The sequence below is a fragment of the Physcomitrium patens genome, chromosome 6, assembly GCF_059467195.1.
Source record: "Physcomitrium patens ecotype Gransden chromosome 6, ASM5946719v1, whole genome shotgun sequence".
NCBI classification, from domain to species: Eukaryota; Viridiplantae; Streptophyta; class Bryopsida; order Funariales; family Funariaceae; genus Physcomitrium; species Physcomitrium patens.
Genome location: NC_143415.1, coordinates 6,894,996 through 6,921,619, shown reverse-complemented (window position 1 = coordinate 6,921,619; position 26,624 = coordinate 6,894,996). Strand labels below are relative to the sequence as shown.

The following is a 26,624-nucleotide window of genomic DNA, read 5'->3' as shown; positions in this document are numbered from 1 at the left end:
GAATATTCCATGTTCTTCAGCTTGCTCTGCCTTGGAAAAGCTGACATATTCGGGTCAGGAGAAGATTTGATAGAATTTAGTGGTAAAAGGCCAAAATATAATTTGACCTGGTTGAGGGTAAAATGCGGTACTGGGGAAAAAAAAGAATACCTGTAGCCGCGATAGAAAGTGAAGAAAATTAGGGCTGAGGTAAGAGGGCATCGGTTCGAATCCATGGCGTGGCGATGCCCAACTGTGTAACTCTGCGACGCGCGCTGTGGCTCTCCCTTTCACTTCCCCACTCCTAGTGACTGTCGTCGCTCATCACCATGGCGGATCTTCAGCATGACGAACCCTTGCCGGAGCTTAAGGAGGACATCGGAGGAGAGGTACGCGTTACTCTGGTGGAGCAGTGAAGTGAGATGTTTGTTAGGGTTCCTAGTTTTTGTTTCAGTGTTGGTGGAGTTTCTGACAGAGATTCTGACGAGGGGGTGAAGATAGTGTTCGAAGTTTGCTGGGGTCTGATTGAAATTAGGGGTTCGGTTTTCTGAGCAGATTGGGGCTTTCGATCCCTCAAAGAAAAAGAAGAAGAAGAAAGTTCGCATTCAGGAGGATGAAGAGCCCATCCCCGTGAAGGAAGCTGCTCCTGCTGAAGGCGGCGTGGATTCATCATTTGCTGGTCTGAAGAAGAAGAAGAAAAAGAAACCAGTAAGCTTTTCCAGTTGCAATTGGGGTAGTGAAGTTTAGGGCTGAGGGATCGAATATCAAGGGATGTTTGTCAAGCTGCTGTGGTGCCTTGTGTGCTGCAAATTGTTAGGTTTGAAAGTGCCTGCGCGTAGTTGAATCGGAAGCTCTCCAAATAAACACCTTTCTTAACAGTCAGCTGTTGATATTTGCTGTGAGAAGGTTGAAGACGAAAATCTAGAGGAAGAGAACGGCAATGATGAAGATGAAGCTACCGGTTAGGATTCTTTCTGTTCATGAGGGGTTCAGCGGATAAATACACGAACTTTGCTTCTGTACATGTGCAATGATGGCTTACGACGGGCATAGATGAAACAAGATGAGACTTGTAGAGCTTTTATATTTAGTTATCGATTTTCTTATTCAGAATCTTGTTAATCAAAGTGTTGGATTTATCGTCTTCTTATAGCTCATGAATCTTTGAAACCCAATGCAGGGGACGGTGAAGTTGATGATGATGATGATGAGCCTGCCGAAGGTATTCAACTGGGCATTTCTCAGTATCCTTGGGAAGGATCGGATCGTGACTACTTGTACGAGGAGGTAAGACCTCCAATGCGATCAAGTGGTTTTCTTGCTTTTCCTGCATTATCTCCCTGTGTAATATTGATTACTGCTTTAAAGTCTCGTCTAACTTTTTAGGCAGGTTCTGTGGTGCTGAGATGATGATTTATCAAGCAGTATCCTTCTTAGTAAACGTTGGCCTGTGCATTGGTATGAACTCTTTTTCTTTTTCCTGTTTTAATTTTTTGGTATCTGCAGCTCTTAGGCCGGGTATTCGATATCCTGAGAGAAAACAATCCAGAGCTGTCTGCAGAGAGGAGGCGTACTATCATGAGGCCTCCTCAGGTTCTCCGAGAAGGAACCAAGAAGACCGTCTTTGCTAACTTCATGGACCTTTGCAAGACGTATGTATATTCCCTCCTGCGAAGTCATTCTGTGTCCTTCTCTATCTGAAACAAAGAGATTATTTATTTTACAATGATCAGTGATGATTTAATCAACCTGAAAATTGTTAGATGTGATGTTTGCACGCATTATCATTTCCACTATGAGACTTACATTCTTGACACAATTCATGACACGTAGATTTCGGATTTACATAATTGGGGATCTGTTTGTTTTTATGTACAGCTTGCATAGGCAACCGGAGCACGTAATGACTTTCTTATTAGCCGAGTTGGGTACAAGCGGATCATTGGACGGACAGCAGCGTTTAGTCGTGAAAGGTCGATTCGCTCCAAAGGTGTTTGAGGGTATTCTTAGGCGCTATGTCAGTAAGTCTCTTTACCCCTGTTTGCTTTGAGGTTGACATACTGACAGTGTCGTAAACTGTGAACCTCACTATTTTTCTTATTTTTAATTTTTAATTTCTGATGATACGCCTGCACTCCTTCAGCATGTTGTTCTGCATAATGTTTTCTGGAAGAAGTCGAAAGTTTCGCAAATTCTAATAGGATGTGTTTTGGATCCTCTTGTTGCAGATGAATACGTTATGTGCAATGGTTGCAAGAGTCCGGACACTATCCTTACGAAGGAGAATCGGTTGTTCTTTCTTCGTTGTGAGCAGGTGAGTAATCACTGGTCCTGCTATTCTGTCAGTGTTGTTTTAGGCTACTCCTCATCACTCTCTGTGCTTCATCTCGAGAAAAGAGGATGACATCAGTCGCATTTCACAATCATGGTGTAATGATTCTTCTACCTCGTTTCTTTTCAGTGTGGATGCTCGCGATCGGTAGCGCCAATCAAAGCCGGTTATGTTGCAAGGGTTGGACGACGTAAGACAACGACTTAGGGCGAGGTTATTGGATTTTAGTAAGATGGAAGTTCATTTGCATGTTTGGAGGAGTTGGATGACATATAATGGTCTAGTTTCAAAATTTGCAGGCTGGTTCCTAATTCAGTTGAAGTTCAATCAGCTTATCCTGTGTACACCTTCCCTCCATTTTTCACTAGGACATAGTTTTTCGTCTCTATTCTTCTTTTGTGATGGTCCTCGGCATGAATGTTAGCCTGATTGGCTGTCCATTGCTGTGCGATTTCCTGTTAGTTTTTTCTCCGTTTTTTTAGGTATGATCAATGTGGTGCGCAATAGTGCAGTACGACAGGATCGTTGCCGTTTCGTTTAGATTATGTGGGATTGCCGTGTTATCCTGAGTGAGTTCATTACATTCGCTCTGCTTGTGTAAGAAAGTAATTTCCTTGAAGGTGTGTTCGATATATCCCTTAGCTTTTCTAGGTACGTGATTCCCCTATCTTTCTATTCCGCGTCGATTGATTAATTCGCCGTGATCACTACGCACTTTTTCTGTTTTTAACCACTGCACTGGTGGTATCATCTTTAACTCACTTTAAAAATTAGCTTCCTGTGAGACTGTTGGTGCATCATATGTGAAAATAAGTAAGTAAAAATTTGTGACTTGTTGAAATCTGTAGTTCTACATACATTACATTGGCTGTGAGAATCATTATACAGTATTCTAGATTGGGTCTAAAGGTGCATCATTACAACCTTGGAAATTATTTTGAAAGACTCCAACAATTTAAACATTTAGCTTCCAAACCTTATGTTCAAACAAATAACTTATTATCATATTTTGGTTTAAAGTATAAAATGATACTTTTATTACACTAATATAGTCACACTTTAAAATGATATTTTTCTAATATCTGTTGTCTGATGAATCTTAAGTCTATTTTAACTCAGCAACGACTTACTGAAATGCTTTTAAATATTTGCTACCCATTGATAATTCAGTTTAAGACAATCTAATGCATGCATGCATGCATATATACATATATACAAGAGAATGTTAAATAGACCTAAGCTTTTACTAAACTGACCCACCCAAGATGAAGAATATGGTGATCATGATAAATATGGTTGGTCTAGTAGCGGAGAAATGAATCTAGATGGTTAGGATGGGTGGGTAAATTTGGTAAAAGCCTAGGTCTAAGCATTATCCCATATATATATATACAATATTTTTAAGTAGATATGAGTTATTAGTACTTAATACTATCTTAACATTTTTTTAATTTTTTATATTATCTTCAAAAAAAACATTAATGTTAAGAAGATTTTATGATAAAATAAGTCTAAGTTCATAATATTTTAATTTGTAAAATCATAACTAGAAAAAATAAAATGACTTCCATTGGCAAGGCTCAAACCAAGGACCTTGTGTAGAAACAATCTTTCTTCCTACTCATACGAAATTCTCTATTTCTTAATGTTCACCTTACCAAATTTAAGAACAATTCTACAACAAATAGTTTTGCCCCTTCTTACTACCACAGAATCTTGGGGATATTAGACATGGGGCACAATCTTTTGCCTATAAGTCACGTAATATGCAATAAAATATAGAATAATATAAATTCATGAGATCTAATTCACAAATAATTCTGAAAAAACAATGAAGTAGGAGTTGCTGAGTACAATAGCCCACCATTTGGTAATTTTTACTCGCAATTCCATCTCTAAAAAACCAAGATTTAGCACGACCTACAAGCAAGCTGAAACACACGATACACGAATCCGTATCATACGACATACGAAACGGATACATACGAAGTGCGTAAATGTACGATCAGAAGCCTTCGTGGAGTGTGGTAGTGAAGGGCAGTGGACCGAAACGAAGTAACGTTAAGGCCAGTCAGTGACTCTGTGTGAGGGCGAGAGCAAGAGATACAGAGAGTTCGAGGGATTGTCCAAAACGTGATCGGGTCTTCTTCCAGGATGCAGACGCTCGCAACTCCACCACAGATTCCACTGTAGTTTGCGTGCTTTAGGGTTTTTGATTGTTGCAAGACGACGTAATTTGTCCACTTTGGAGCAGCAGAAGACGAATCGATTGCAGGTCGGCGATGGGGGAGTCGTTGGTGTTCGCGTATTACGTCACTGGCCATGGCTTAGGCCATTCAACGCGTGTCGTGGAGGTGGGAGTTTTGGGTTGATCGGGTCCTCGAGTAATTTCTCGTGTTGGAGTTGTAGGATTTTTTTTTTTTTTTTTTTTTTTTTTTTTCTTTTCTTTTTCTTTTCCTTCTCCGTACATGTGTTTAGGAAGCTCACTCAATGAATTGATGTTGAGAGTTGGGAATTGCAGGTGGCACGACACCTTTGTCTAGCAGGGCATGAGGTCCACATTGTGACGGCCGCACCGGAGTTCGTCTTCAAACGAGATATCACGTCTCCCAAGCTTCACATTCGAAAGGTCAGGCGTGGCTTTTGGAGTTTGCTTCTTGCGGTTTTTTTTGTTGTGGATCCATGGGAATTCATTTGGGTGATTGCATTCAGGTGTTGCTGGATTGCGGGGCTGTGCAGTCGGATGCGTTGACAGTGGATTGCCAAGGCTCATTAGAACAGGTTTGAGCTTGGACATTGTTGACACTGCGTGGTATGATATGTTTTCAACGAGTGTGAGAGGCAATGCAACTTCATGCAAGTTTTTACTCTTGAAGAGGCTTCTCGGCGTGAAGTGGTGAATTATAGATATTGATTGGCGTGGTTGTCGCAGCTCTGTTTGAGCAATTGCAATGGTCGGTACTGACGCCATATTAAGGTTCATCAATTTGTAATAGTCGTTCACTGTAATCTTTCAAACCATTCAATTTTCAGTATGATTTTTGTGATCGAGACATTCGTTCAAGTTGCTGACTCTGGCAAATAACTGTGGTGTGAGGGTAGTATTCTCGAACCGCGGTGTTGAATCGTGATGCTTTATTGGCTACTGAGGTGGAGTGGCTAAAATCAGTTCAGGTCAATCTTGTGGTGAGTGGATACGTCGGAAATTCTCATGTCTGAAAGCAATAAATTATGTTTTTCAGTTGTATAATCAGAATGCCCGCAGAAACGAGCAGATTCTGAGCACGGTTTCGTTCGAACTTTTTCTGTTTGGGCTAAAATCTTTGAATTAGATAAACTCTTCAGAGTTTTTTCTGTTCATTCTTGTGTTTGTGTTTGCGCCCAGGCGACGGACATTGTTCCAATTGCATGTAAAGCAGCTGCAGAAGCGGGCATTCCATCTGTCTGTGTTTCCAACTTCAGGTAAATGTATGGTTCATTTTGTATCCTATCTTGTGCTCTTGCCATGCGCTCTGTCTAGTGGGATGCAGACTGGTTGAACTCGTCGTCATAAGAAAGATACTCTTTTATTGTGATAAACATACAGCAGGGTTTTCAGTTTGGAATGAAGAGATCCTTCAAGAAGTGCAAAATTGATACGGTGTAGACACAATTGCATCTTCCATCACCTTATGACATGGAATTTGGAACAGCTGGGACTTTATCTACTCAGAGTATGTTACTGTAGCTGGAAAACATCATCAATCTGTTGTTTGGCAGGTTTGAAGCCATCTCTCACCGCATGTTGTAGGAAAAGTATATCTGGAGTGCATGATCTCTTGTGACTGACCATGAAATGTGACCACCGGTTTTTTGATTAAAGTAAACTAGTGCTTAGCAATTATTTATAGAATCTTTGAAGCAGCGATGTGCCCTACTCCAAGTCCTTCAATCGCTGTTATTACCTAGGTGAAATTTTACGTGCAATGCATCATGTGTCTTTTATCCAACTTCAGCTAGTACTATGTGAATTTAGTCCGTGACCCACCTACTTTTTCCATTGCAGATTGCTGAGGATTACTCACATTCTCTCTTTTTGATTCGTCTGCCTGGGTACTGTCCGAGTAAGTTTTACATACTCGATTATGAGAGATGGAGATACATTCAAGAGTAATATAGTCAACATTATTTAGCTGAGATTATATGACATAATCTAACTTGATATTGAAATTGTGAACGATACAGTGCCGGCATTTCGAGATGTGATTGATGTGCCCCTAGTTGTGCGAAGTGTGCGTCGAAGTCGAGAACAGGTACCACTAGCTTCTTTTCTGAAAGAATACTGGATCTCGTGATTTTTTTGTGGGACATGTATTTTTTAATCTAAGAAGATAAGAAGGTAGAGTGAGGCAGTGAAGCAGGTTCGAGCTTGAATTCTGGATATCCGTTTTTTCAAATGATTTATTGAAGTAGCTAGTTTTTTGTTGAGATAGGTTCGTAAGGATTTCGGAGTCAGCGAAGATGTGAAGGTGCTTCTGTTCAACTTCGGTGGTCAGGTGGTCCTCTCGAACAAATCCACCTGCTGCAACTTGACGTTTACATTAAGGAATGTTTTATCGGACATATGGACTATCGTTTGGCTTCTGAAATCCTCGCATGCATCATCACCTCTATTTTGTGCTAGAAACGCCTCTAGGAAGAGCAGAAGGGGATGAACAAGTTTATTGACTTAATTTGTATCACATTTGATTTTACACATGAATGGGAACAGGATGCAAGGTGGTCCCTCAAAGACCAGTATCTGCCTCCAGGCTGGCTATGTTGGGTATGCCATATCTTCACGTAAAGTGCAGTTACATTAATTATCATCTTAACCCTCAATCACAACAAATGATCTCATTCAAACTTCAACTTATTAGGAAACACAGGTCCAGAATATACGAATGTTAAAGCAGTTGTACTGCGTGGCAATTGAGAGGATTTGTTAATGTGGAGCTGTCTATGATGGCGTGTTGAAAGGAAGGTCTGTGGTGCACCGGCAGAGCAAGAGCTGGGCTCCAACTTCACGCGCTTGGATCGTGATATTTATGTCCCCGATCTTATTGGAGCTAGTGACTGTATGTTAGGTATGCTTTCTCTGTGTACAGTTCCTTCGATATTATGCCCCTAGAGCCAGTTTTGGTTCGTATGTCTTGTTGCGCCAAAAACTTACGGCAACGTAACTAACTCAAAGCTGTGGTTGTTCCAGGCAAGATTGGTTATGGAACAGTCAGTGAGACGCTGGCTTGTAAGGTACCTCTTGTATTCGTACGACGAGATCATTTCAATGAGGAGCCATTCTTAAGAAAGATGCTTGAGGTACACTTCCTTGCATATTTGAATGACGTAGAACGTTCATTTGACCGGATTATATAAATGTTAAATATAATTTTGCACCATCTTTCAAGGAGGTACATGAATTTATTATGTCTGTCACACACACACACATATATATATATTTTTTTTTTGGTGTCCTATGCAGTTCTATCGCGGAGGTGTGGAGATGAATAGACGCGATTTTCTGAGTGGACGTTGGGTGGCATATCTTGAGCGTGCACTGATCATCAAGCCTTGCTTCAACGGTTCTATTAATGGAGGAAAGGTATGGATACTTTTGTGAAGTCTGGTATGTAATGTTTCATTGATGGGAATTTTATTTTGATCTGTAGATGTCGAAGGATCCTGACATAAAACATGATTGGACTAGGTTGCTGCAACACTTCTGGAAGATGCCGCACGAGGGAAAGCGGATACCATCAAACCGGTTAGCCCCTCGCTGGGTACATTTGACATGCAAAGGACATTCAACTGGCACTTAATCGACATAAGCTTGTCATTTACAAGTAGATTATCATTTAAAGTTCTTGCAATGACCTACCAATGGATTGATTGCTACATGTGATCAAGACCCTATGCAGACATTTAACCCATAGCAGCTGCTTTAACATCACAATTCGAATTCATCAAAAATTATGCGATGTGTCTCATGTGTGCATCGTGAAATGAATCAACGCAGCAAAGTGGAGCTCGGCGCTTGAGGGATGCGATTGTCTTTGGATTTCAGCTCCAGCGGCATCCTGGGCGAGAAGTTGATATACCAGATTGGTATGGACCAAATGAGACTAGATTGGGCCTTTTGCCGGCCAAAAAATCCGTTGACACCGTGACCCTTGGTATTCAGGGTGCTCCTCCTCCTCCTGAGTTGTAAGTGTATCAAGCGCATGCGAATGCTCTACAAAATTCGTACCTGAGAAAGTCTTAAGATGTTTTGTATTCGAACATCACATGATGTATTTAACCCAAATGAACTGAAAAAATAACTCGTAACTTTTAAAAGAGTTTGGTTTCATGCAGACGAGTGGATGACTTTGAAGTACTTGAGGGAGATGTACATGGGCTTCCAGATACGTTGCAATTTCTTCGCACTTTGGCTCACCTAGATGAGGAAGGTGATGTGCGAGCTAGTGATCTTGCTGACATGCCTCAACTACGGGAACGTTTGGCAGCAGGAGGCCTATTTCGTTGGGAGGTACAGCTACACAATTGTGTTGAAGTGACATTATTCTCAAGCATGCACGATTTTCCTCATAAATGGTCGAGTAGATTTTAGATCGGAAGATACGTGTTCATCGTACATTGTCTAACAATCATTTGTTTAAGTTTTTCCAATTTGTAAAGTAACACTTTGAACTTTGATTGGGCAATGAAACATTAACTTTTTTGTCTAATGCGTCGCAAGGAGTTGACCATGTTCTGCCACGCAGGAAGACTTATTTGTTGCTAGAGCTCCTGGACGCCTGGACGTCATGGGAGGAATTGCAGATTACTCTGGTAGCTTGGTTCTGCAGGCAATGTCTTTTTCACAAACTTGGCAATACTTTTTCATAAGACATCAACATATCCATATCTAGAGGATCCATTGTATCTTGTGGAATGACTCTTTTAAGCTGTGATGCTATGGAGTGAGTTGTGGCTGATAAGAGTTGTTGATATAATGCAGATGCCTATAAAAGAAGCATGTCATGTAGCTGTTCAGAGAAGCCCTCCCACTCAACAGAGATTGTGGAAGCATATTAAGACACGAGTATCGGCCCAAGGTGCAGCTGCAAAGCCTGTACTTTGTATTGTAAGCGACCATCCAGTATTTCCGCAGCCACTTACCTCTTGGTAGCTGATAAGTACGTCTTGTTGGCTCGGTCTTTGTTAACCTATTGTTCATTCTATGATTTGACCTTCCTTTTTAAACCCATTTATCACAGGTGTCATTTGGATCTGACACGGTCAATCGGGCACCTACTTTTGACATGGATTTGTCTGACTTTATGGACTCGAATGGTGGCCCTATATCCTACGAAGCTGCACGTCAGTATTTCGAGCAAGATCTTTCGCAAAAGTAAGTTGGCAAAAATGTACTTCCTTAAAAGCATTTTTGGATAAGTAGTGCTGGATTAGATGGGCTTTAATTTAATGCTAGTATAATCTCTGATGGTATGTGGTGGCTATGACTGAAATGCTTGCTAATTGTCTATGACATGTCTCATTCTCAGCTAACTCGTAGACAAACTTCGTATTTCAATGTTCATGAAACTGTTTCTCTAAACATAAAATTTTAAATTTTAAAAAAAAAGGTCCTTTGGAGGCGAAGTGTTAAGATCTTGTTTCCTTACAAAACTGGCATTTGGACAGGTGGGCTGCGTATGTGGCAGGAACTATTTTGGTTCTGATGCGTGAGCTTGGCATAAGCTTCCACGATAGCATTAGCATACTTGTATTGCCCACACCTGACGTTGAAGATTTTTAGGATCGTTTGGAACGTTTCTAATTATTCAGAATCGGTTTCAGCTGGTGCCTTATTTTCATTCTTTTGCGTGACCTGTTTGGAGCTGCATATTTCCTGCTCTTAAGTTTTTCTTATTTGAGATGAGCTGGATTTTTACCAGGTATCATCAGATGTGCCTGAAGGTAAGGGATTATCTTCATCAGCCGCTCTCGAAGTAGCTACTATGAGTGCGATTGCTGCTGCTTATGGTAAAGTTTTATACCACACTAACATGAACACATTATGATTCCTCGGCATCAATCTCTAGTTGCTTGTTTACATATATCACTTGTGTATTTAGTAAGGTAACTATTGATCTGCGGGAAGCTTGCAATATACATGGGTTGAATTTTCTGTCCTCTTTTTGGGTAACTAAATCTATAATCTTGAATATAAGAGTTTGTGAGGATCGATGTACTGAGCACAGAAGTTAATGCTGGGGTTAAGATTTGCATCATCCTGATTCAGTTCACTGAATTCTGAGCTCCTCAGTTTGTTTTTGTGTGGCGCTCTAACGTGGCACTCGCCTGATGCAGATTCAAGAAAATAATTTTCTTGAAGTATTTCTGTCTGAGACCAGTATTACATGATTATATTTTCGCATAATTGAGTTCAACGTGAATCATTTATGAATGTGTAGGATTGAAGATTAATTCAAGAGATCTTGCTTTTCTTTGCCAAAAGGTCTTACATTTACTTGTGAAGAGTTCTTCCATCATGTTAGGCTTTTGAATGTTCATAATGGTCAACCTCAATTCTTTGCTGAAATTCAGGAGAGCTCGTGATAGAAGAAATTCTGCATTTACCATGTCTCATTCCATTTCATGCAGAAACTGTCAGTGGCCTTCTTAAGCAGTTTCTTTTCTATCTTATCATCACTATATTTTTCTGCTTGTTTGATGCTGATCTTGAATGCTTATGAAAAAGTTCTAAACGGCTGGAGCAGGTTGAAAATCATGTGGTTGGAGCTCCGTGTGGAGTGATGGATCAAATGGCATCAGCTTGTGGAGAAGCAAACAAACTATTGGCAATGGTTTGCCAGGTTTGTCAATCATTTAGTGTTTTCAATGATCTTCAAAGATCTTAGTTCATAATTTCGCTTCTGTTGTCATTCATGTCTACCAGTGATTATAATAACATAAGAAGCTTATTTCAGCAAGTATGTCTCACTTGTATCGTGAATTGCTGTGGTTGCAGCCAGCAGAAGTTAAGGGGCATGTAAATATCCCATTGCATATTCAGATTTGGGGTATTGATTCAGGCATTCGACACAGGTTTGTACTGAGCACAGGAAATGAACCTTGGAATACATTTGTTTAGCTGATGTTTTGTGACGTTCATAATATGTGTGGTATAATGGCAGTGTTCGGGTATTCAGTGTTGGTGGCGCAGATTATGGGTCAGTGCGAGTAGGAGCATTTATGGGTCGCCGGATCATTCAAAGAACCGCCTCTAAGCAATGCGAAGGCTTAAAAGCTTTGAGCACAGCAGCTGAGGAGTTCGAGGATCCTGAATTCGCTATGTCAGAGCGAGATTCGAAGGAGCAATATTTATGCAATATTCCTCCCCACAGGTACGGAAGTTGAAGTACTTCGTATCAAACAGTGTTCGTAACTTTTCTCCTAGACGATTATATATGACCTTCATTTGTTGTTTAAGATTTCAATTTTTGACTTGATTGTTTACTTCACTGTCCAATGAGCTTTGTGATAAATAAATACCTTTCAGGCCAACAATTTGATTTATGTTGTACTATTTTGGTGGTACTAGATTGACATCCGTTTTGCAATTGATGACCTCTCAGTATTGAATGAATCTAATGTTGTATCATTCTGATGTCTGAGTTTGTCTGTTAGAAGTTGCTTCATAAGTCGTAATCTAATGACTGTTTGACAGGCTTGAAGGGGAATATGCAAATGTGCTCCCTGTGCAAATAAGAGGAGACATCTTTGTAGACACCTATGGAAGTCACAACGATCCCGTCACTAAAATTGATCCTAGTCAGATGTATGCTGTGAAGGCACCAACAGCTCATCCGATTTATGAGGATTTCAGAGTGAAGGTGCTGTATTAAACCCTAGTATGCATAAATTCTTTTACTTCTATTCACTCTTTATATATGGACTTTGGTCGTCAAGTGTTGAGATAATACTTGGTAGTAAATCATCACTGTTTCTACATTAACATCAGTTGTTTCATGTCAAGGCTTTGTGTTTAGTTAAAACTTCTCTTGTTGCCGCAGTCTTTTGCTGTGGCACTGACGGCCGCAGACAGCGATGCCCAGCTGGAATATTTAGGAGAGCTGATGTTTCAGGTATGTAATCCTTTCATCTATGGTAATTGTAATCTCCAGGTCATTGTATTTGTGCAGAAATTTAGATTACTTTAACTTTCGGATCAAATAACCGTGCTCGCTTTCAGTGCCATCATTCGATTTTCCATGAAACTCATAGCCTTAAACATATTTCCTGGTACACCGCAGTCTCATTACAGCTATTCGAAGTGTGGCTTGGGTTCTCACGGCACCGATCGTCTCGTAGCACTTGTAAAGCATACGAAGCAGAAAGCTCAGTTTGATGGTGCCTCACTCTTTGGAGCAAAAATCACAGGCGGTGGTTGCGGAGGAACCGTGTGTGTGCTGGGCCGTGCAGGCGTTAGAAGTAGCGACCAAATTATGAAGGTACGTGATTAGTTTTTGCTTGGAACGAACTTCGGGTTTTATCTGTCCTCCCTTTACGCAATGTTTTGAAAGTTTTCGTGACAACGAATTTTCCCAGATTTTGTAGGGAGAACTAGGGTAGCTGTGACCCAAGATCTTTTATAGATCCAGTTGAGCTTTTAGGAACGCAATTTGCAAATCTGGAACTTTACATATTTGTTCGTTTGGATGTTGCATATTTTGGTTTGCCCGCTGATGTTTTTGATATTATGATCCTTACTTACCAAGATAAAAGAGTTTTTTTCACTATTTAAGGTGCAGTTTTGTGTGGTTACTGTTCCCTGTAGATTCAAGAGAGCTACAAAGCTGCAACAGGTCATCACCCATATATTTTCGAAGGATCATCCATGGGGGCAGGACAATTTGGGTTCCTTCGCGTTCATCGAAGGAATAAGTGCTGACCACTTTTAGAATGTTCAAGGAGTCTATTCAAGCATCGTTTGTCAAACTCAAGGAGCAGACAATGAATTTCCTTTTTCTGTTCACAAGTCGAGGATTTCACATTATGATAAACGTGTCGCTCAGAATGACGATGCACTTATATAATTGACCTTGATTTATATTTTCACAAATATATCTTTGGATAAAAACCATGTCCGGAATTATGTGTGAAATGATTTGAATCCCACATGTTCTCTGTTATCCGTTGGCATTCTTAATCAACTCCTGTAGACATCCTTGTGTTAGCAGCAACGTATCTTTAGATTCTATTTTGGAATCAATCAGATTTCGAATGGAACAAATGATTCTCTGAAGCCAATAACTGCCTTCATATATGAGAGTAGTGTTACAGTTTTGATTCTTTTTACTTTACTTCAGTTTTAAAATGTTTCTTCTAACTATTCTATTCCAATTATTGTAGAATGTTTTGCCATACTCTTTCTATTAAGAATAATGTGACGTGGTACTGCTTTTTTCAGCTTTACACTACGTATGTTTAAACATACTTGCTTTTTCAACATTTTGAATCATTTGTTTATTTTATTTTTAAAGTAGTTACTTGGTTTGCTTCATTTTGATATGAAACTGTACAAGTTGAAGTGGATTATCATTCTTAACTGCCACCATATTATTTTACATTTTTATCATTAAGGTATACAAGCAAAAACAAGCAGCTCTCTACCACATTTTTTTCCTAAGAAAACAGAATTGCTTCAAACTTGATAAAATATTGTCTCAAGTAACTATTTACATAGCTTATGTTTGTTGAATATTTGCAAATTTTGCCCAATTGAAATTATTTTCAGTTGTCAACCTCTTCCATTGCATATGAAGTGAGCACATGTTTACTGGAGGAAGGAAGAGTTCGCAACTTCATAAGCTTGCAATTGGTTGAAATTGAGAAGTTTCTGTTTCTTTTTCTTTCTGTCTATATTTAGAACATGTGCTAAAAAATGAATAAAAGTAAAGAAAGAACGGACTTTTTCCTATATGGCATAAATACTATTGCCTCTTTGAATTTGTATTGAGTCCATGTTAAAATGTGTTTTTTACAAAAATTTTAAAAAATATTTTAAAAAAACTAAAGATGCCATATACATATGTAATAAAAATGCTAGAATTAAGATATAAACTGAAAATTTGAAAATCATTTTAACAACCTTATTTCACTCACAGTTATCTCCAAGAGCTTAAACTTCCTTAAAAATAATAATAATAATAATAATAATAAATAACATTTTTTTTCTGTAGTAAGAGAGATCTTCATGAAACTTTTGGATCTCAGATTTTTAAAGTGGGCTTCTGAATATGTTAATCTATGATTGCAAGTTGCATATCATGCCACTGAAGCAAAATGTGGTTACAACAACGAATGAGAATTTTCACAGTCGGTAAAGAATCAGTGCCTCATATTACTTTAACACATGCACGGGTATGGGTACTTCGTGTGGGTGGATGGGCGTTGTTGACCAAAGCCCAGGAAGAGGGAAGGGGAGGACGAGGATCGAAGCCCGCAGAAGCACCTCTCATACCCGAGGCCCTACAGATAACTACCCTCCAGAGGCATCAGAATATAGTACAAACCCACTCTCTGATCATATCTCTGCGGAATCTAGATACCTATTCGTTCCTACCCGAAACCCCCTTCCATATCACCCTTAATGGTACACTCCTTGTCATCTTCGTTTTCAAGCTCAGTAGAGGTTAGTATCTGTAAGATATTATGTAGCGATTATCTTATATTGAGGCCTATCTACCACCGGGCATCAGGAACGAATATCTAGGAAATGGGGCGACGCTTGTGCTTTTTTTGCACTTAGGCGGAGGCTGCTGGTTGCAATATTGTAAAGGGGGGGCGGAGGTTGGAGGCAGAGTGCGGCGAGGACACAGTTGGTTGTTGGTGGTTTGTCTTGGTGGTGTGGAGCTCGCTCTACTGGAAGTTGCGTACGTATTTTAGGGATCGTTGTGTGTGTGTGTGTGTGTGTGTGTGTGCAGTGCGAGGTGTTCTCTGTGTTCGCTGGCGGAGGAGAACAGCGGAGTTGAAGCGGAGTCTTACATTTTTGCGATTTTCTTCTTCCTCCCATCTTTGAGTGTGGAACGAAAATTTTGTTTCTGAGAGGCGGTGTTGAGGGAAAGTAGAGAGGCAGGCGGGGGCAGGGAGGGAGGGGAGGGGACGATGGCCGGGCAGGCGGCTCTGATGGCCAGCGCCAGTGTGAGGAACTCCGCGCCTCTCGCGTGCTCACCATCCGGCTTGTATAAGCTCGGCGTCGATTCGGACGCTTCCAGGTGTGGAGAATGATGATGAATTGTGGTTTTTTCTTATGTAGAGCCGGTGGAGGTATTTGTGTTGACACATTGCTAATCGTGTATTGTCACGAAGTTGTAGTTGTTGCGATTGTAGATAGGAGATAAGAATTGGCGTCTGGAGAGAGTTTTCAGTTCCTTGGATTAGTTTCAGTTTTCGGATGGAAAAGTGTTTGCCACTTGTCTCGGGTTTTTAATTTTTATACTAGTGAACTGGGAAGAATGATTGAAAGAGAGCTAGTTAGTTGAATTCAAATCAAATTATCTGTTCATTTTTATTTTTTTCGTTTATTTGTTTCTGTCCTCTGAGTTGCCCAACGCTTCTGTTTGATCTCCACTGCAGGCTTTGTCGCGTAGTCACGCGGAGATCATCAAAGAAATTGTCGAAGTCTGTGAAGGGTAGAAGAAAAATTATTGCAGCTGTAGAAAACCATTCTCCTAAAAATGATGGGGGCAGGAGGCAGGTCAAACTGCAGGCAGTTGCTTCTGACACTCCAAGGGTATTTATCGCGAAAGTTCTTTTTAACAACAGTTTGTGTCTTGTGTACATATTGTGATTGATTCTCGAATATGCTGTCCTGAGACAACTGCTTCCCGCATTTAATTTCTGATTATCATGGGCGTCTTACCTGACATGCTTCTGTGGAGATGTTCCGACGAGGGTCGAGGATTTATGAGTTTTAGCTTTGCTTGGTTGAACTAGATTTGTCGCATTTGTTCCTCGCTATTATAGGTTTTTTCTGTCTTTGAGAAGTTTTATCAGTATTTTTTACGATCTTCCTTATGCTTATAGTCCATTCCCTTGCGCAGTGAGTTGTGAGGTGGTGTTCTGTCAAATTAACGTCCTTGGTGTTTGGAGAGCATTGACGCATTTAGTGACTTGTTGCTCAGGGTTTAGGGTTTAAGAGCCTCAGGGTCTTTTTTCTGCATCTCTTAGCTTCTTTTTGTTATCGTACGTAGATGGAGCTGCGCGCGCTATTCAAATTCTTAATGGTAGAAGCATATTGCATATCAACGGTTGGTTGATTACGCTACATATTAGTAGTGAGAAAGTATGGGGTGAAGCCTCAACAGGTTTAAGCGAAGCCAAATACTCGTTGTGTGGACGCGGAGCTTGAGATTTTACTATCCAGCGCTTAGTGGTTGAAGATATACGTGTTAGAATCTGCAATTGCCAAAGAATAAGTGTGTTTGGGCACGATTTTTTAATTTTCATCCACGTTTATCGAGCAGAAACATTATGGTGGCTCGGGAATTGTTATTTTTGCCTGTTAGGGTTCCTCTACTTGGTTAATAGCCAATGAATATTTTTATTTTTATTTAAAATTTTTCTTCTCTCCTCTAAACCTACTGTCTTACTCAGTATTGTTCACTGACATGGAGATATTGTATGCCTCTGGCATGTAGGTTGCCGCAGTGACCGAGCAGGAAGCGGAGGTTTATCATATTTATCGAACTCCGTTTTTGCAAGAGAATGCCACCACAGCCCTTCTCAAGCTGGTCTACAATCTTTTCCTTTCCTATTGGATCATTCGTATGGAAGTGTTCTGGTCATTCGCTGTACAAGTGCTTCTGCAGTTTTTGAGCACCAATAAACTTATTTTCCAGCTTGCTGTGGATTTTGCAGGTTCAAGAGAAGGTTTCTGCTGACATCATCAGCATAAAGACTGAACAAGTAAATCCATTGGCTTACATGAAATTGATTTTGATTTGTCATGGACATGTGAAGTGTGAAGAAGACAATTTTATCAGCTCACATAAAAAATAAACATGTTTATATATTGTCATAATTATATTTTGAACCTTTGGCTTGCAGTGCTACAACGTCGCATTGAGTGCACCACTTTCTGCGGAGAAGTGGGAGGTATTACAATGGCTGCTACGGGAGACGTATGAGCCTGAAAATCTTCAATCTTCAAGCAACTTACAAAGTGAACGAGGAGTAGGTTCGTAAATGACAGCTATCATTTACATCAGTAAAATGAAAAATAACTCTTTCAACAATATTTGTTAATGATCTTGTGTTTCTTTTATATCCCAGATGAATGATTGCTATCTTTTGAAATCCAGAACTGAAGTGAACTAGTCTTGTGGGTTTCAGTTGTGGAAGTAGGCCCTCGTCTTTCGTTCACCACTGCATGGTCAGCCAATGCAGTGTCAGTCTGCTCTGCATGTGCTTTACCTGAAGTGACTCGGATCGAACGATCTCGTCGTTACCAGCTCTCTGTTGGTCCAGGAGCGTCGCCCTTAGAGCAAAGTCAGCTGGATGCATTTGCTGCACTGGTAAGCAGTCTTTCGTTGCTCTTGATGTGTCTACTTTGGTCGTGCACACTGTGATTCTTGTGTATGTCAATTGTAGTTGTGAGAGTGTTTGGAACCTGCAATTGATACTGATCAGTTCTGATGTTTTTAGGCCAAGTAGCTGTAGGTGTCGAGTAGAGCTTGCCTTAATGACAAATTCTACAGTTGTCGTAGATGTTGTGTGTGGTAATAAAATTGCTTTGCTGCAGGTGCATGACCGGATGACTGAATGCGTATACCCTACGAAACTTATGTCATTCAAGAATGACGTAATCCCGGAGCCCTTTATCCAGATTCCTGTCATGGAGGTACAGAAAGTTATTTTGTTGTGTGAACTGATCCCACTGTTATACTTTTACAACTTTCATAAGTTCTGCTATGCTGATGGCTGGTGTAACCGGCACGTGACACAATCATTTCTTTTTGAATTTCAGGAAGGGAGAGCAGCTCTGGAAGCTATCAACAAAACCATGGGACTTGCTTTTGATGAATTTGATCTGGAGGTAAATCTTTTGGTCATCCGTATTCACCATTGCGAGATATTTATTGTGCATTTTATGAATGAGACTGTATTGTTTTTGCAAGAGGGTACTTATTTGTTTCAATAGCTCACCCCGAACTTTTTGTTTTTAGAGATATATTCTAAAGAACTTGCCAGTTAATTTGTTCCATTTTGGTGCCAACAAGAAGAGTTCTTAAGCATGAGAAAATGATCTTTGTTATGTACTTATAAATGCAGTATTATACGGAGCTCTTTGCCAAAGATATCAAGCGTAACCCCACAAACGTGGAGCTTTTCGACATTGCTCAGTCTAACAGTGAGCACAGTCGTCATTGGTTTTTCAATGTAAGTCGCTCAGTTGAAAGTTAGGGAGTTTTGGGTGTAAATGTCACTATGATGTTTACTATCTCTAAGTTCCTACAATAACATGATGTTACTCTTACTTCGTTCTTTGCTTCTGTTGTAGATCTTATATCTTAGCTTGTCTATATTTTTTCAGCCATTCTACTCAAATCTTTTATTGGTTTTTTGGTAGGTATGTAGTTTCTGGTGCGTAAGCATATAATAACACACACACACACACACACACGCACGCACGTACACATTGAAGCTCTTGATAATTTTTTCTTGTGTTTCTCTTATACATACCCTGTCCTGCTCGTCACAGGGTGAATTGACAATTGATGGAAAGCCCGTCTCCGATACCCTCTTCAGTCTTGTTAAAGATACGTGGAGAGCCAACAAAAACAATTCTGTGATTGGTTTTAAAGATAATTCCAGGTGGGTCACTTTTGTACTTTGTATTAGTCGTAACGTAATTCAAGAGTTCGCCATCGATCATAATTTATTTCATATTTGTAGGTTTGCTTGGCTGTTCTTTCTCCTGAAGCATATTCTGAAGTCAATGGCACTGATGGTTTATTGTTTTTTGCCAGCGCTATTCGAGGTGCAGCAGTCAAACCTGTGCTACCAGTGACTCCAGGCTCACCCTCTCCTGTGGATGCCCTGGATCGCGATTTCGATGTTCTTTTCACCGCTGAAACGCACAATTTCCCTTGTGCAGTAAGTTCAAATTTATGTTTGTCTGTGCTTGTAGGATGGTCTCACGTGTGGTTGAAAATGTAGCGTTGTACAACCAGGTTAATGTCCGTACGAGAGGGATGGACATATTTGCCCAGTTTGCATAACAAACAAAGAGTACTATTAAGAACGTGTATAGAAGTCACTTAACACTTGAGATTATATTCTCCTTATAGATAATTTCTCATAAGCACATGTACTGCTTTCAATGTATGTGAATGTTTTTGTGTGATGTTTTGTATCCTCAATGTCTTGTTCTGTCTGAATACGCAGGTTGCGCCATTTCCTGGTGCTGAAACTGGGGCTGGAGGTCGCATTCGTGATACTCATGCTACAGGAATTGGATCTCTAATCGGTGCAGCCACTGCAGGATATTGTGTTGGAAATCTTCAGGTGTGTCCTGCTTGTTACATTTTATTGTATTTTATTTTTCTTTTTCTTGGTGTGCGTTTGGTTTAGTTTCAGTTCGAACTATTGTACTGATGTCATTCTCTTCGAAATTCCTTTGTAGATGGAAGGATCTTATGCTCCTTGGGAAGACAGTTCCTTCGTTTATCCACCAAATCTTGCATCCCCTCTTCAGGTATACGTCTGCACATCAGAATTTTTACTTAGTTATAGTTACTCTAATGTGCAGATAACTCCGTTTAGGTTAAGTCTGATTATGGCTGATACAATCTTCTTTGTTCTATAGTCTTACTGGATGAGAACCTGTAACGGAATTGCAGATTCTTATCGATGCTAGCAATGGAGCATCTGATTATGGAAACAAATTTGGCGAGCCCCTTATTCAGGTGAGTTCCATGTTTTAAAAGGAAATATACTGGTTGTAATGTAATACTCCAATCATATTGTTCTATCATCCTCATCAGAAGTACCAATCTATTTTGATGTTTTTGCTGACCTGTGTTTTCTGTGTTAGGGATACACTCGAACCTTTGGCATGCGGTTGCCTAGTGGTGAACGAAGGGAATGGCTGAAACCAATCATGTTCAGTGCTGGTATTGGCCAGGTATTTCCCAAATAAACAAGGTTTTTGAGTTGGATGAGCCATTAATGTTTTAAAATTTAAAGCTATGATTTTGAGGCTGTTCTTGCATCCACAACCAATATATTTCTTGGTAAGTGCGCTTATGGAAACATATCTAATCTGCATACGATGTTGGATACAGATAGACCACCGACACTTGGAAAAAGAGGATCCTGAGATTGGCATGCTTGTTGTGAAAGTAAGTTACTGCAAGCTACCCCTAGATTACAAGCTGAGCGTTTGCACCGGCAATGTTTTATTACGGTTTTTGTTTTAATTCTGATTTGGATGTGGAATATGTTGGTATGCAGATTGGTGGGCCAGCTTACCGCATTGGTATGGGTGGTGGTGCTGCTTCGAGCATGGTTAGTTCCTTTTACGTGAATGTTTTGGACTTTTACTTCTGCAAAACACTTCTGTATAACTCATCAGTTCTTGAGTGTTGTCATGGTTAATTTTATTAGGTTTGAATACAGTCTTAGTGTTTCATGAATTACATGATTAATTTGGATTTAGGAAGTTTGCTGTGAATCTAGGACCCACTTAAAGTGTGGGTGTTTGTGTGTTAATTTATTGATTCTACATCAGTAGACGTGCATGAGACCGAACCTCCTCATTAACCTGTTAGCATCATGCTTGCTGTCTCTCAGGTCAGTGGGCAGAATACAGCTGAACTGGACTTTAACGCAGTCCAGCGAGGTGATGCAGAGATGTCGCAGAAGTTGTACAGAGCTGTTCGCACTTGTGTTGAAATGGGAGACGACAATCCGATTGTTAGCATTCATGATCAGGGTGCTGGTGGCAATTGTAACGTCGTGAAGGAGATCATCTATCCCAAGGTATTCCTTTTTGATTTACTCATCATGTATCTTGTTGATGGTCATATGCTTATGGGCGTAAAATCTACCTTACTGCCCTGAATCGAAAGGCCGAACATTAATTTTGTGAGGACTTGATTCTGTTCTTTATGATCATTTTAGTAAGCTGACTGACTTTCAACTACCTCTGGTTGTAATCCTTACAGGGTGCGGAAATTGATGTAAGGTCAATTGTAGTGGGAGATGAAACTATGTCTGTGCTGGAGATTTGGGGTGCAGAATATCAGGAACAGGTAAACGCTGGATTGAATTTGTGGGTACTGGGAAATTTTTACGTGAGCTTCAATGATATTGTCGTTGATCTTGCTGTGTGTCTACCTGGATGGTGATTTAGGAAAGGTATGTTATATATATATATATATATATGTGTGTGTACGGTATTGATTTGTCTGAATTTTTAGGCTCGTTTGTTATCATGCCTAACATGTCTTGTCTACAGGATGCATTGCTGATTAGACCAGAGAGCGAAGCACTTTTGCGGTCAATTTGTGCCCGGGAACGTGTTTCTATGGCTGTAATCGGCACAATCAGGTATGATTTAAACATTGAACATTTCTGGTATCTGATGATAGTGTTAACTGAACACATTAGCTCCATATACTGAGTGCAACCTAACTTAGCTTGAAGCTGCTCAACAAATTTTGTCTACAAGAAACATTGTAACATGTTGCGAGTCCATGGGTACTCATTATTTGTATTTGTATTTGTATTTGTATTTTTTTTTTGACATAAATGGTTTTTCTCTGTTCCTGCTAATTGGGTTTGTTGTTTTTCATCGTAGTTTAGATAGATTTGCACCAGTGCTTGCGCTTTCTATTTGTCTGTCATCTTCTAGCCCGACAGAGGATGACGCCTACGTTAAGCACTGAAACAATGAATTTGGCTGTATGCAGTGGCGACGGAAGAATTGTGCTCTCAGACAGTGCGTTGAAGAAAGAGGCAGAAGCTAAGGGACTTCCACCTCCAATGCCAGCTGTCGACCTTGACCTTGAAAAGGTGACGATTACTTGTAGTAATTCGACATCGTAAAGCCAACTGAACTATCGGATCTGACAGTCTTGTTAACGAATTTCAAATCGCAACAAATTTTAGAATGATCTTTATCTGTGGATCTTCACATTCTATTAGTTTTACGTAACATGTTGATTCTGGTTTTTTGTTTTTGTTTTTATTTATTTTTATTTATTTTTATTGTTCAATTACACTGCCGCGACCAAAGTCCTTCTTAAGTTTTGAGAATGAATGTAATGTGATTTTACCAGGTACTTGGAGACATGCCAAGGAAGAGTTATAACTTTACTAGAATGCCAGAGCCTGCTGAACCTCTTGACATTGCACCTGGTCAGACAGTCATGGAGGCCCTGAAGCGTGTGCTTCATTTGCCTTCAGTCTGCTCCAAGCGATTCCTTACGACTAAGGTAAGCTCGTGGTTGTTTCTACCTTACGATTAGGGTAGCTCGTAGTTGTTTCCACAATTTCGCTGTCGTGCTGTATCTAACCTGCTGCCAAGTACTTTGTCCTTAGTCTACACTAGTATTTGTGTTCATCATGTTCTTTGAAATTCAGTCTACTTACTAAGCAACTGCGTCATGTCTGGTGCAGGTGGACAGGTGTGTGACAGGACTTGTGGCACAGCAACAGACAGTGGGACCTTTGCAGATTCCTCTAGCTGACGTTGCCGTTCTTGCCCAGGTGTGCACATATACCATCAGTTTTTCATATGGAACATGGGGAAACAGAGATAGTTTCCACTGAACTTTTTGAATATTCAATAGTATTAGAAACAGTTCAAATGTGTTGATTTCTTGAACTATGAAGGTTGAATTCTAAATTTAGTTTCGATATTTTCCTTTTAGACACATACGGGAATCACTGGTGGTGCATGTGCGATTGGAGAGCAACCCATTAAGGTATGCTGCATAATCTGCGTGCTTTGCGCTCAGCATTTATTCGTGTCACTAAATGATTTCGACATTCTTTCTAGAGACTGTGGACACCGACGTTTTTACTGTAACCACTTCGATTCGCTTTTTACCTAAAGTCGATTTCTCACTGCGCGTTTATCTCCACAGGGCCTTTTGGATCCCAAGGCTATGGCACGACTTTCTCTTGGAGAAGCATTGACTAACCTTGTCTGGGCTAAGGTAAGTTGTGTCGCATGGTTGTATCCATTAGTGTCTCCTCACTGTAGGGGTATCCATGCCCCTACTGCCTTGGTCGTGCTGGTCTATTTTTCATTTTGACATACATTTGCTTGCCAATGTTGGTGAAGTCGAGCGTTGATGTGAATGCTTGTGCGTGTACAGGCAACTGCTCTGAAAGATGTGAAGGCCAGTGGGAACTGGATGTACGCCGCTAAGTTAGACGGTGAAGGAGCTGCTATGTATGATGCTGCCGTTGCTCTGAAGGAGGCAATGATTGAACTGGAAGTTGCCATCGATGGTGGAAAAGACAGTTTGTCTATGGCCGCGCAAGCAGGAGGTGAAACTGTGAAATGCCCGGGCAATCTTGTCATAAGTGCTTACGTGACTTGTCCAGACATCACAAAAACAGTCACTCCAGACTTGAAGGTTACCAGCTACCTTTCGACCTTCACTTAAACACTGAATGTCTATTTCTGATGTGTTCGTGTCTATTTTTCTTTTGGTCCTTCTAAGTTATTACATGTCTACTTCAGCTTCAAGATGAGGGAGTTCTTCTGCACATTGATATCGGGAAAGGAAAGCGTCGGCTGGGGGGATCTTGCTTAGCACAAGTTTATGATCAGGTATTATTTTTGTACTTGAAGATTTAACCTTGTTTTTATCTCGACTTTTGACCTTCTCTGTAAGGAGACGGCAGTGCTCATTTCGTTTTCTGAAACTTTATATGATTTCAGATTGGCGATGCTTCTCCGGATGTAGATGACGTGCCCTATTTGGGAAAGGTCTTCAATGCCGTACAGGTGAGAAATCTTGGCACTCTAAAAGCTGTTCATGTGAGCTTTACATTGTAATAGCATACTATAATATTCTTCATATTTGTGTTTGAACCATGCCCTTTATTTATGTGTACGCTTACAGTTAAGCGCTCACTAATGAAACCTGATCCTATTTGGCTCCATAAACGGACAGGAATTGATTGATAAGAGGATTATTGCCTCTGGTCATGACATCAGCGATGGTGGTATTGTGGTTGCCTTGCTCGAGATGGCGTTTGCTGGAAATTGTGGAATTACGGTGGATCTGCCTGCTTCCGGGAATCAGAGCTCCCTGGACACTCAGCTTTCCACCCTGTTTGCGGAGGAGCTGGGTCTTTTGCTTGAGGTTTGTACTCTATTCTTTCACTACATTTTCAAATGGTGGGACTCTTAGCAATGATTTCTACATTTTATCGAGGTCCCTAGACAATGGTTAATTTGGTTCATACTAACCTTTCGATTATCCTCCAGGTTGACCAATCCAAGCAGGAAGCTGTTATTGCACAGTTGCTGGCAGCAGGAGTTGAGTGCAATGTCGTTGGCCGTGTGACGTCCAACCCACAAGTAAGTATTAGTGTCAGCGGACAAGAGGTTGTATCCGATACCACTGCCTCTCTGCGAGATATGTGGGAAGAGACCAGTTTCCAACTCGAGAGGCTGCAACGGCTTGAATCATGTGTAGAAGCCGAACAAGAGGGTCTAAAATACAGAAAAACCCCAGCTTGGAAGTTATCTTTCACACCAGCTAAGTCTTCAGAAGAGATTATGAACAGTCCTTCGAAACCCAAAGTTGCTATCATTCGAGAGGAAGGTAGCAACGGGGACCGAGAAATGTCAGCCATGGTTCTTGCGGCAGGGCTTGAGCCTTGGGATGTTGCAATGTCGGATTTGCTTTCCGGGCGCGCTTCTCTCAAGGATTACCGGGGGGTTGTCTTTGTAGGAGGTTTTAGTTATGCAGATGTTCTAGATTCTGCTAAAGGCTGGGCTGGCACAATCCGGTTCAACAAGTCTCTCTTGGAACAGGTGGGTCCTAGTTTCATTTCATTGGTTGCACTCTTTTCGTACTTTTGAGTTTTCCTGGATTTCTTAACTTTTTTCAGGGTTTCGTAACTATTCATTGAAGCTCTATTTTTGATATGGTAGACTGTCGATTCAGTTGGGTATTTTTTCCCTCTATTTTCTAGTGCTATTGATTGGTGGGTATAATATAGAAATAGTTCAATGAACTGACAGTCTTAGTCACTGTCATCGTGAAATGGTTGATTCTGAAGTAAACTGTTCTTGCTGCAGTTCCAAGAATTTTACAACCGACCAGACACCTTCAGTTTGGGAGTATGCAATGGATGCCAACTCATGGCTTTGCTTGGTTGGGTTCCTGGAGCGGATGTTGGTGGTACTCTTGGATCCGGAGGAGATCCTGCACAGCCCCGATTTGTGCATAACGACTCTGGTCGGTTTGAGTGTCGATTTTCGTCTGTCAAGATTGGGGAGTCGCCAGCTATCATGCTCGAAGGCATGGCTGGTACAACTGTAGGGATATGGATATCCCATGGTGAGGGCAAAGCCCTGTTTCCCAACTCTCCCATTCTCGAAAAGGTGAAGAAGTCAAACCTAGTTCCCCTCACTTACTGTGATGACGCAGGAGAGTCTACAGAAGCCTATCCTTTCAACCCCAATGGCTCGCCCGAGGGAATTGCAGCCCTCTGCTCACCTGATGGGCGACACCTGGCTATGATGCCTCATCCTGAAAGGTGTTTCCAAATGTGGCAGTTTCCATGGTATCCTCAAGAATGGACCCACATTGATGCTGCTGGACCCAGCCCTTGGTTGCGACTGTTCCAAAACGCTCGCGAGTGGTGTAGCTCTGTTGAATAGTTTATGACTCCTTTTCTCAGCCGAAGGCAACGTTAGGACAGTTCTGTTTTGTTATCTCAGCCGAAGCTAGATTGATGGCTGCGGTAGTAGAGAACTCAATCATGGTGCAAAGTTAGCAGCGTACAGTAATGTTGCCAAGAGAGATTTGCGGCTTTTTGTACCATTGCTCTGCCAAAAATCAATGTCGCACTGATGGAAAACTTGGGAATGTGCTAATGAGCGCATCATCTCATTAATACGAAGAACACTGGAGATTTGCTGCCACTTGACAAGCTGCTCCTTCAACAGTATTTTATCAAGTGATTCCTAGTCTTATTATGCATCAGTAGTTTCTCTTTTCTTTTCTTTTCTTTTCTTTTTTCTGTTTGTCTCGTTTTGGGATTCTTA

The 26,624-nt window shown here is 40.7% G+C and overlaps 3 protein-coding genes across 5 annotated transcripts; all 3 read left to right on the top strand.

Annotated features, from left to right (window-relative positions):
• The first annotated feature begins 276 nt into the window (after positions 1-276).
• On the top strand, positions 277-2,697 carry LOC112283288 (eukaryotic translation initiation factor 2 subunit beta). Its single transcript, XM_024521820.3, has 8 exons — positions 277-368; positions 535-687; positions 886-940; positions 1,160-1,266; positions 1,486-1,631; positions 1,858-2,000; positions 2,208-2,293; positions 2,441-2,697. Exons 1-8 carry the CDS (start codon positions 309-311, stop codon positions 2,516-2,518), a joined length of 828 nt encoding a protein of 275 aa, XP_024377588.1. The 5' UTR covers positions 277-308; the 3' UTR covers positions 2,519-2,697.
• Positions 2,698-4,362: 1,665 nt separating this feature from the next.
• On the top strand, positions 4,363-13,460 carry LOC112283287 (L-arabinokinase-like). Of its 3 annotated transcripts, none has more exons than XM_090251084.1 (29): positions 4,363-4,665; positions 4,833-4,940; positions 5,024-5,092; positions 5,414-5,497; positions 5,697-5,773; positions 6,004-6,070; positions 6,357-6,414; positions 6,536-6,603; positions 6,784-6,846; positions 7,062-7,115; positions 7,314-7,416; positions 7,539-7,648; positions 7,812-7,931; positions 8,037-8,093; positions 8,346-8,533; positions 8,684-8,858; positions 9,094-9,177; positions 9,330-9,455; positions 9,589-9,722; positions 10,016-10,097; positions 10,270-10,291; positions 10,789-10,832; positions 11,095-11,190; positions 11,346-11,422; positions 11,512-11,721; positions 12,045-12,210; positions 12,391-12,462; positions 12,631-12,828; positions 13,155-13,460. In XM_090251084.1, exons 1-29 carry the CDS (start codon positions 4,594-4,596, stop codon positions 13,266-13,268), a joined length of 2,898 nt encoding a protein of 965 aa, XP_090107210.1. In that variant the 5' UTR covers positions 4,363-4,593; the 3' UTR covers positions 13,269-13,460. The 3 variants fall into 3 exon arrangements, with proteins under 3 accessions (XP_090107210.1, XP_024377587.2, XP_090107209.1); XM_024521819.3 differs by having other exon boundaries at positions 10,270-10,357; positions 11,527-11,721; XM_090251083.1 differs by having other exon boundaries at positions 10,270-10,357.
• Positions 13,461-15,159: 1,699 nt separating this feature from the next.
• On the top strand, positions 15,160-26,527 carry LOC112283428 (putative phosphoribosylformylglycinamidine synthase, chloroplastic/mitochondrial). Its single transcript, XM_024522067.3, has 31 exons — positions 15,160-15,594; positions 15,956-16,112; positions 17,020-17,112; positions 17,240-17,287; positions 17,429-17,558; positions 17,714-17,895; positions 18,123-18,221; positions 18,348-18,416; positions 18,653-18,760; positions 19,083-19,195; positions 19,351-19,477; positions 19,769-19,888; positions 20,007-20,078; positions 20,224-20,289; positions 20,418-20,507; positions 20,668-20,724; positions 20,837-20,890; positions 21,176-21,364; positions 21,550-21,636; positions 21,843-21,934; positions 22,297-22,399; positions 22,666-22,821; positions 23,006-23,095; positions 23,260-23,313; positions 23,476-23,547; positions 23,710-23,973; positions 24,081-24,170; positions 24,282-24,347; positions 24,517-24,708; positions 24,834-25,385; positions 25,653-26,527. The coding sequence occupies exons 1-31, from the start codon at positions 15,485-15,487 to the stop codon at positions 26,235-26,237; spliced, it is 4,287 nt and encodes a 1,428-aa protein (XP_024377835.1). The 5' UTR covers positions 15,160-15,484; the 3' UTR covers positions 26,238-26,527.
• The last annotated feature ends 97 nt before the right edge of the window (positions 26,528-26,624 follow it).

What these genes read in the sequence shown, in the direction of transcription:
- LOC112283287 (XM_090251083.1), top strand. Translation starts at nt 4,594, where the DNA reads ATGGGGGAGTCGTTGGTGTTCGCGTATTACGTCACTGGCCATGGCTTA. An exon ending in GAGGCCTATTTCGTTGGGAG is followed by an intron (nt 8,859 to 9,093) that starts GTACAGCTACAC and finishes TCTGCCACGCAG; the next exon opens with GAAGACTTATTTGTTGCTAG. An exon ending in GATTCAGGCATTCGACACAG is followed by an intron (nt 11,423 to 11,511) that starts GTTTGTACTGAG and finishes GTATAATGGCAG; the next exon opens with TGTTCGGGTATTCAGTGTTG.
- LOC112283288 (XM_024521820.3), top strand. Translation starts at nt 309, where the DNA reads ATGGCGGATCTTCAGCATGACGAACCCTTGCCGGAGCTTAAGGAGGAC. An exon ending in AGGAGGACATCGGAGGAGAG is followed by an intron (nt 369 to 534) that starts GTACGCGTTACT and finishes TTTTCTGAGCAG; the next exon opens with ATTGGGGCTTTCGATCCCTC. An exon ending in TATTCTTAGGCGCTATGTCA is followed by an intron (nt 2,001 to 2,207) that starts GTAAGTCTCTTT and finishes CTCTTGTTGCAG; the next exon opens with ATGAATACGTTATGTGCAAT.
- LOC112283428 (XM_024522067.3), top strand. Translation starts at nt 15,485, where the DNA reads ATGGCCGGGCAGGCGGCTCTGATGGCCAGCGCCAGTGTGAGGAACTCC. An exon ending in TTGGAGAGCAACCCATTAAG is followed by an intron (nt 23,314 to 23,475) that starts GTATGCTGCATA and finishes TTATCTCCACAG; the next exon opens with GGCCTTTTGGATCCCAAGGC. An exon ending in CAGTCACTCCAGACTTGAAG is followed by an intron (nt 23,974 to 24,080) that starts GTTACCAGCTAC and finishes TGTCTACTTCAG; the next exon opens with CTTCAAGATGAGGGAGTTCT.